This window comes from Fonticula alba, assembly GCF_000388065.1.
Source record: "Fonticula alba strain ATCC 38817 unplaced genomic scaffold supercont2.2, whole genome shotgun sequence".
Taxonomy (NCBI): domain Eukaryota; order Rotosphaerida; family Fonticulaceae; genus Fonticula; species Fonticula alba.
The window spans coordinates 3,859,699-3,867,852 of record NW_009242972.1 but is presented as its reverse complement, the minus strand read 5'-3'; the positions used below and the strand labels follow the sequence as shown (position 1 = coordinate 3,867,852).

At 67.9% G+C, this 8,154-nt stretch overlaps 2 protein-coding genes across 2 annotated transcripts in view; one reads left to right on the top strand and one right to left on the bottom strand.

Annotated features, from left to right (window-relative positions):
- Positions 1–2,030, bottom strand: part of H696_01802 (hypothetical protein) — a 3,168-nt gene extending 1,138 nt beyond the window's left edge. The window contains exons 1-7 of the mRNA XM_009495709.1: positions 1,651–2,030; positions 1,369–1,576; positions 1,228–1,275; positions 1,060–1,126; positions 804–881; positions 339–623; positions 41–145 (exon numbers count right to left, since the gene is read on the bottom strand). Coding sequence (XP_009493984.1) covers positions 41–145; positions 339–623; positions 804–881; positions 1,060–1,126; positions 1,228–1,275; positions 1,369–1,576; positions 1,651–1,912 — 1,053 coding nt within the window. The 5' untranslated portion in view covers positions 1,913–2,030. The remainder of the gene's footprint in view (positions 1–40; positions 146–338; positions 624–803; positions 882–1,059; positions 1,127–1,227; positions 1,276–1,368; positions 1,577–1,650) is intronic.
- Positions 2,031–2,445: 415 nt separating this feature from the next.
- H696_01801 (hypothetical protein) lies at positions 2,446–8,154 on the top strand. Its single transcript, XM_009495708.1, has 7 exons — positions 2,446–3,633; positions 3,790–5,378; positions 5,530–6,374; positions 6,526–6,772; positions 6,881–7,041; positions 7,170–7,507; positions 7,661–8,154. Exons 1-7 carry the CDS (start codon positions 2,534–2,536, stop codon positions 8,127–8,129), a joined length of 4,749 nt encoding a protein of 1,582 aa, XP_009493983.1. The 5' UTR covers positions 2,446–2,533; the 3' UTR covers positions 8,130–8,154.

Below are 8,154 nucleotides of genomic sequence, written 5' to 3'. Positions count from 1 at the left end.
GGGGGGGGGGAAGTGGACAGCCTGATCGAGTGTAGCGCACCTTCAGGAAAAGACCAAACTGCCGACGGCCTGTGTGTTTCATGTGGTGCACGGTGTTCAGGTGGCGGTGCATTTCCCGCATGCACGGCGGGAAGTGGTTCGCAAGCTAGGGAGCGGGGCACAGGGGGTGCAGCCCGGCAAGCATTATTAGAACAGACGCACATGTGAAGGTTGGTCGATGGAAGGCAGCAGGGCGGAAGGCATGAAGAGAGAGAGAGAGAGAGAGAGGGGGGAAAAAGGGGCAGAGGAGAAGGGCGAGGAAGCCGCCCCGCGACTGTGCCAATGTGCAAAGTACACACCGAATCCACTTGGTTTGCGCGGATCAGCATGTCGGCCGACCAGTTGGCCGCTGCATCCGAGGCGGCGGTCGCCCCGTCGACAATCTGGCGAACGATGGCCACCGCACGCACGTCATCCTCCATGCTTGGCAGTGCAAGGCGCACGGCCAGCAGCGAGGCACGCAGGCGCTGGCGGAACTCAAAGCCCGCCAGATCACCAATCATGTTGATTGGAACAAAGGCAATGCCCGCCTGTACGGCCACCATGCGCGAGCCGACCAGCCCCGGGACGCGCTCGAAGGGAACCTGTGTTTGGGGGTGAGTGAGGATGCACACCAGGTGGCAAGCAGGACGAGACACATGCATCATGACAAGAGGAGGTCCACAGAGAGGCAGACAAAAGCAGACACACACATACACACAGACAGACACACAGACAGACACACAGACAGAGACACAGACACACAGACGCAGACACACACGTACCTTGAAAACGGGAGTTTCCTCCTTGACGGAGTAGGCGGCCAGGTGCGAGGCCAAGAGCTGCCGCTCAGCCTTGCTGACCTGCGGGCATGGCCCAGACAGCGTCAAGGAAGAATAGGCGGGTGGGTGTGGTCAGCGTAAAAGACAAAGAAAGAGCGGAAGGCGTCCTGATGGTTTGCCATCCGGCGAACCAATGGGCTTTGCCAGGCAACAGCAGCACCATCAACAGCAAGACCAGCCAGCCCGCTTGAAGACGCACCACTTCGAAATTGAACTCGTTATCCCGCAGGAAGGCCATCTTGTCAGGGAGCTCCTCAAAACGGAAGCTGGCAGCGGAAGGAAGGGAAAAGCCCGATACAAGTCAGCAAGATGCTCCCCGGAAGGGAATGGCAAAAGTTGATGGCAGCGGCGAAGCAGGCACACGTACTTGAAGAGGAGAGCCTCCTTTTCCAGGAGCCAGGTCAGCTTCTCATCGCTGCCGGGGCCCGAGCGGGGGAATGTGTTAGCAGGGGGAGGGTGGCGCCTGGACATGCGCCGGGTGATGGGCCAGAAGTGAAATGTGACGCACTTGGTGACATAGCCCAAGCGCAGGCCCCAGTGCGAGATCCGGTCCGCGCGGATGGCCTCCATCAGGGTGTCATCATTGCGCAGGACGCTTGATGTGTTTAGCGGCGTGATGTTGAATCGGGCGGCGGTCAGGGCCGCCCGAATGCACGATTTGAAGCCGGAGGACTGCGGCGGGTGCCGGACACCGGCGTTATCGATCTCTTGGAGAACTGCAAGAGACATTTGGGGGGTGTCAGGGCCGCAGCCGGGCGGGGCGTGTGCGCATGGGCCAGGGCAAACGTACGCCTCTGCCGGCGCATGCAGTAGTCGTAGAACTCATCCAGTGCCACCTCATCCTGGGGCATCTCCGTGTACATGGTCAGCGTGTTGCCAAGCTCAGCGGCATTGACGAAGCGGCTCGGGGTGGCTCCGGAAAAGGGGCCACGAGCTGCCGGTCCGAAGCCCGGACGATGGGGGGTTTGCGGCGGCGCGGCGCCCGGGCTACCAGGCTCCGCCTCCAGTTGGAGCGGCAGATGGCCGGCGGATTTGCGTGTCGCCGCCTGCATCACGGAAGTATGCGTATTCGCGGGGGGAGGAGAGAGGGGGGGGGGGAGGGAGGGGGGGGGGGGGGTGGGTGGGTGGGGGGGGGGGGGGGTGAGAGCGGGGGGGGGGGGGGTGGGGGGGGGGGGGGGGAGGGACAGGCATGGCATGCCCTGCTGGGCGGAGATCGGCACCATGGGGGCTTTTTAAAAATGGAAACCGTTAGCCGCATTCGTGGGCAGTTGCTGTCCGGCTGATCGGTCCAGGCTGGAATCTTGTCACCTCTGCCCCACCCCGGGGGGGGGGGGGGGGGCCGGGGGGGGGGGGGGGAAGTTTCACGGGGGGAATTTCGTCCTGGAGAGAGGGAACAGGGGTCTACGGGTTTCCGGTTTCTGGTGGGGTGTCCTCTCTCCCTGCTCCTTTTCCCCTTTTCCTGTTTTAGTTTAAATTCCCGCTTAAATTGTTCCTTGTTGGTTTGGGGGCCGGCTCGGGGCCCGGCCGACCCCCGCCGTGCCCCCCCCTTTCCCCTCGCCCCCCCCCCCCCCCCCCCCTCCCACCCCTCCTCTCTCCCTCGCTTCTCCTCTGCTCCCTCTTCCTCCCCAAGGTCCTGTTTCGCCCGAGGCTGACGCCGAGCACCTCCCCGTGGCATGCTGGCGCCCCACCTCCCGGTGGCCGGGCGAGGGCACCTCGACGATGGCGGGGCTGGGTTCCACTCGGCGGCCGATGGTGAGCCCTCCACCCCGCCGTTGGAGCTGGACACCGGTGGCGACTCCAGCTACTCGCCACACTCGGCCCCTCTCTTTGGCGGGGGGGACTTTGGTCCAGCCCTCCGGTCTGCCCCGGGGCGTCCGGCCCATGGGGACCCGGCGAGCGCGCCGGCACGCGCCCCGCCGCCACCGGTGTCCGAGCCATGCCTTGCCTTGCGGGTGATGACCCGCGCGCCCGCCGGCCCCACCCCTCCGCGGCCCCTGTCCCTGTCATCGCTCTCCCCGTCCTCCATGCCGGAGCCGGCGGGCACTCCTGGGGCCGTGCAATTCTTGGCCTTCCCTGCGGGATCTGCCGATCGGCCTCCGGCGGCTGCCTCCTTTTCCCAGCTGGATCTGCTGCCCGGGGTGGAGATCGACTTTCTCCAGCCTTCATGGTTTGTGCAGATCGGCCACGGCGCGGGGTCCCTCCTGCGGGATGGGGCCCTCCTGCATCCGGGCCGGTGGTATGAGCTCCGGTGCGGGGTAATGCTGGAGGTCGCGGGTCGTACGGTCGAGATTGTCCTCACTCCGGCGCGCCTGGCCGATCTGGCCCAATCGGCGACCGGCTCGCTGGCGCCGGCGCCCACGCTCTCTGGGGCCGACGTGTCCGCCCTGCCGGACCAGGGCAGCCTGCCCGGTTCGCTGACATCCTCCTTGACGCCATCGGCGCCGGCCATCTTTGCCACGGCCGATTCGGCGATCTTCGCCTTGCCGGCACCCCCCCCCATACCGGCGACGGCGGCCACGATGACGACGGCGGCGGCGGAGGCCGCAGAGGTGGCCCCCTCCACGGCCTCACCCCCGACCCCAGCCGCCGGCCCTTCGACCGCCGATCCCTTCGACTCGCTTGCCACCCAGCCGCCGGTGGATCCGTTGTTCATTGACGCCTCTCTCCCGGAGGATTGGACCGACTTGCTCCCAGGCACCGGGGCCCAGGAGGCCATTCCCATGGACGCCACTCGGGGGCCTGATGCCGATGACCCGCCTCCGGCCACGGCCGAGTGCGTGCTTCTCGCCCTCCACCTGCCCCGCCACCCCCTCCCTTTCTTTCCGGTTCTCTCCTTCTTGCAGTTGAGCTTGCGTCTGCCATTCGCTTCCCCTCCCCCCCCCTATACTGACACTGATGCCCCCGTGGGAATGTGCACACGCGATGTCAGGTTCACCGCGGATTCCGGATCCGCCAGCGACCAGCCGGACACCCTGCCGCCAGTGCACAGCCTCTTCTTTGACTCGCAGGCGCCGCTGGATCTCACCGGGCTCTTTGAGGATGCGGATTCCGGGGCCACTGCTGCCACGGCCGGCGAGCCGGCTTCCCTGGACAATGACACCCTGCCTGCGTCGCCCCTTTGCCTGACGCCTGTGCGCATGCAGCCGGCGGCCGATCCGACCCTCACTACGACCCCGGCCACGGTGAGCCTCGGCAACCGACATTCCCTGCTTAGTGGTGGCCCCCCAGCCGATGGTAGCCCGGGGTCGACGCAGCCCGTGGGCCTGATGCTGGCGCCGGAGCCCGGACATCCGGGCGCGGACCAGTCGCTGGGCGCCACGCAGCCGGTCATGTCTCGGACGCCGCTCCTTGGATCCGGCAGGCCGGGTCTCGGCCCTGCGGCCCATGTCGACCATTCGCCAGCCGACACGCAGCCCGTTCCGCCCCGGACGCCGCTGACCGGTGGGAGCCGGCCTGTCGCCGGGCATCATGGCGGTCCGGGCGATCACTCGCCGGCCGACACACAGCCGGTGCTCCTCCGAACGCCAGTCCTCGGGCAGGCCGGCCGGCGCCCCCATGCGCATGTCCCCCTGGCCGACGACTCGCCGGCCGACACGCAGCCAGTGCTCCTCCGTGTCCCCATGTATGGGGACCATCAGCCATCCCATGCTCCGCAGGGGGGCGCCTTTGCCGACCAGTCGCCAGCAGCCACGCAGCCGGTTTTGGCTCGCACGCCGGTGCCTGGCTACCGGGCCACCGGCCATGCGGACGACCCATACGCGGCGACACCTCTCATTGACCCTTCGGGCTCGGCCCCGGCCGCGGATCCGGACAGCATGATTGATCTGACCCAGCCGGTGACCGGACCCCCTCGGGGCAGGCCACTGGCGCCCGGCACCCCGACCAGCGGCCAGACGCCCCTCCTCGGGCAGGCCCCGCAGTCGAGGACCCCGGCGCATCCTGCCACCCCCACTCAGGCCGGCGATCGGGACACGCCATTGGTCGATGTGGAGCTCTCGCCGCCTCTCTTCACCCTGGCCCCTGCCGGCGCTCGGCTGACCGCTCCCGCTGAGGGGTCTCCAAGTGTCATGGCCGGGAGGTCAAGCCAATCGCCCGCACCCTCCTCGGCGACCGTTGCATCGGCCGCCCTCCGGCGCCTTGGTCTCTGCCACAGCCCGCACTCGCCGTCACCGCGCGCTCGGGTGGACGATGCCCCAGGCATCCGCCCCGGACCGGGGGCCGTGGCTGCCCCAGCAGCCGGGCCGACCTCGCAGGACTTGACTCCGATCTTGCCGGCGGCCTCCGGCACACAGCATCACCGGCTGCTTGCATCCCCCCCGCCAGCCAATCACTCGCCCACCGACGAATCGCTCCTGCTGGTGAAGGATCCCTGCTCGCAGGAGGCCGAAATGGCCTTCCCGATGCGATCTCTGGAGGAGCACTTCCAGCTGGTTGCGCAGGGGTACCCTCAGGCAGCCGAGCCGGCCGCAGCAGCAGTGGCTGCCACCGCGGCAAAGGCAGCCCCCGTTCGGCTTCCTGGTCCGTGGATTTCCTTTTGCCTTTCCGTTTCTCCCTCTTTCCCTCTTTGTCTTGTCCCTGCTCGCCTCTCCTGCTCCGGCATGCCTCAGCCTCTTTGGCACGGTGTGCGTCTTTGTCGCCGGCTAATCATGTCTTTGTTGCTTGCCTGCAGAGGGTCCCATGCCGAATACGCCGGCCGCAAGCCTGGGCCCGGCCTCGGCACTGAGTCCCACGCCCCCGCTGGCCTTCTGTCACGAGGCGGTGGCTCGGGCCCTGGAGGCCGCTGCTCTGCCTGGGAGCCCCTCGCCTGCTGGCCCGGCGGCCGCGCGACACCTGGCTCCCGGTGCTCCGGCCACACCCGTGGCCTCGGCGCGCTCCACCAAGGCGGCCTCCTCGCCGACCTTTGGGTCACCGGGCATGGCGCGCTCGATCGCTGCCGCTGCGGCCACCGCCGCCGCCGCCGCCGCCGCCGCCGCCGCCGCCGCTGCCACCACCACCGACACTCCTGTCGCCGTGGCTCCGGACGCCACCCGGGGGGATGATTGCCTTGAGGGCCCAGTCTCGCCACCCGCATCGCCCGCCGGCGAGCTGGTGGCCATCACCCTCCATCAGGCAGGCTCGGCGTTTGCCGTTTCTCGCGTGGACCATCGGCCAGCAGTAGCAGCAGCACCGGTGCCATCGGGCGGACCGGCAGCAGCTGGAGCCTCCCTGGCGCCGGCACCTGTCGGGGCTGGGGTGCACGACCCTGTGCCGTCCACCCCCCCCAGGCGGGTGGAGCTACCGGCGACACTGCTCTCGCCCCACCGGCACCTGTTTTTGGACTCGGCCCTTTGCCTGCTCGAGGAAAGTCCCCGGGCCCCGGGCCCCGTGATGCAGGTCGAGCCGAAGCTCGAGGCACCGCCAACGCCACCGACGGCCGCCGCCATTCCCCAGGGTATCTGCTACTTCGATCCGGAGCCACACCCACGCATCGCTTTCTCTGGGCTGAGCTCATCCCGTGTGCGGGATCTATCCGCGGTTCGTCTCTCCCTCGGGCTGTCTCTTCGTTCGCTGCCCCGCTTCCCATCTCTCTCTCTCTCTCTCTCTCTCTCCCAGTGGCACTCTACCACCCATTTGACCGGTGACCCCCATCACACTCACCCGCCCACACATCCCCTCCCATCGCCAGATTGCCCGCCGACTGCGAGCCACCGTGCTGGACCCGTTCCCGGAGCAGCAGCAAGATCTCAGCAAGCTCAATATGTCCCTCTCCGGCACCATGCTGGCCAGCCCGGCGGACACATACTTCCCCACGCACCTGGTGGCTCCGGCGCCCGTGCGCCGGACGACCAAGTGGCTCTGTGCCGTCGCCCGGGGTGCTGAAATCGTGGACGAGTCCTGGCTCGTCGCGGCCGGAGCGCTCGGCTACTTCCCTCGTGCGTGGTGTGCCCCCCGCCTCCCTCCTCCCTTTTGCCCACCCTTCGCCGGCTTTCTGCCCCCCCTGGTCTGACATGTGTGAGCATCTGCGTCACCCTGCGGGAAAGATCCCCAAGACTACCGCATCCGGGATGAGCGGCTTCAGGAGGCCCGATCCCGCGCCCTTCGGACCCCGCTGCTCAATGGCCGCACGGTTTTCGTGACCGATTGCGTGGAGGTCCCCCCGCCGGTGGAACTTCGCGCAATCGTGTGCTCGGCCGGAGGTCTGGTATGTTGGCACGCCCCCAGCCAGCGCCGGGTTTCCTTGCGGTGTCCTGCCCATGCTTACCTCCCTCCTCCCCGTCCGTCTCCTCCTTGTGCCCCCCCCCCTCACCCTCTCCCGATCTGCGTCGCCAGTATATGCCCCTTTCGCGCGACAACATCGAAGGTAAGCTCTTTCACACGGAGGACATCGTGCTTGCGGCGACGACCAAACCACGTGCCGGATTGCCGGCATCGGCAAGCACATCCACCGCTGGCGCTCCCGCTGGGACAGGGCTGGGGTCTCGTCAAAAGCGCACCCGGCCACCGGCTCCCCTGACTGCCGCCGCCGCCGCCGCCGCCGCCCCGGAGAAGTCCCTCACGCCAGCCCGCGGAGAGGCCGTCCTCCTCCGCAGCTTGCCTGTTCACTTGCCGGTGCACGGCGTGGGCTTCCTCCTGGATGCTGTTGTCAACCAGCAATTTGACTGGGATGTGTGCGTTTGTCCCTCTCGCCTGGCAAAGACCTGCCTGGCACCTCCTATCCCCCCCCCCCCCCAGCCCTTCCTCGCTTTTCTCAACTTCACTTCCCCTGGCAAAAAGTCAGTCAAGCTCACCCTCCATGGGCCTCGGTCCTCCCCCACTCCCAGCGAGGTTGTCTCCATCCCCTCGCGCCAGAACGCCGGCTCGGCTGCCGGGTCCTTCTCTTCCGGGTCCTTTTCCTCGACGAGCAGCATCTCCTCAGCCGCTTCCAGTCAGGCGTCCTTCTCGTCGCAGGCGCCAGTGCCGGCGGTTCCCGGAAGGCTGTCGGCCGGGCGCAAGCGCCGTGCTGACACCACCCCTCCACCTCTAAGTGAGCCCTCCGACACGGACTTCTCCGACTATTGCCCCTCCACGGATGAGGCCGATGCCGGGGGCAGCACGCCGGGCTTATCGCCGGTTGGGGCTCCGGCCAGCGGGGCCCCCCTCCCGGCGCAGCCGAAAACCCGACGCTCGTCGCGCCTCTCTCGCGCCCCCTCCACCGAGCCGCTCACCTCTCTCAGCCCGATGCTTCGCTCGCGCCAAACGCGATCCGCCGCGGGCACCGGCCGCGCTTCCCGGGCGAACGCCCGCAAGTGAAAAGCCAAAGCTCGGTAGTAGCCCC

What these genes read in the sequence shown, in the direction of transcription:
- H696_01801 (XM_009495708.1), top strand. Translation starts at nt 2,534, where the DNA reads ATGCTGGCGCCCCACCTCCCGGTGGCCGGGCGAGGGCACCTCGACGAT. An exon ending in GTGTGCGGGATCTATCCGCG is followed by an intron (nt 6,375 to 6,525) that starts GTTCGTCTCTCC and finishes TCCCATCGCCAG; the next exon opens with ATTGCCCGCCGACTGCGAGC. An exon ending in CAGCAATTTGACTGGGATGT is followed by an intron (nt 7,508 to 7,660) that starts GTGCGTTTGTCC and finishes CCCCACTCCCAG; the next exon opens with CGAGGTTGTCTCCATCCCCT.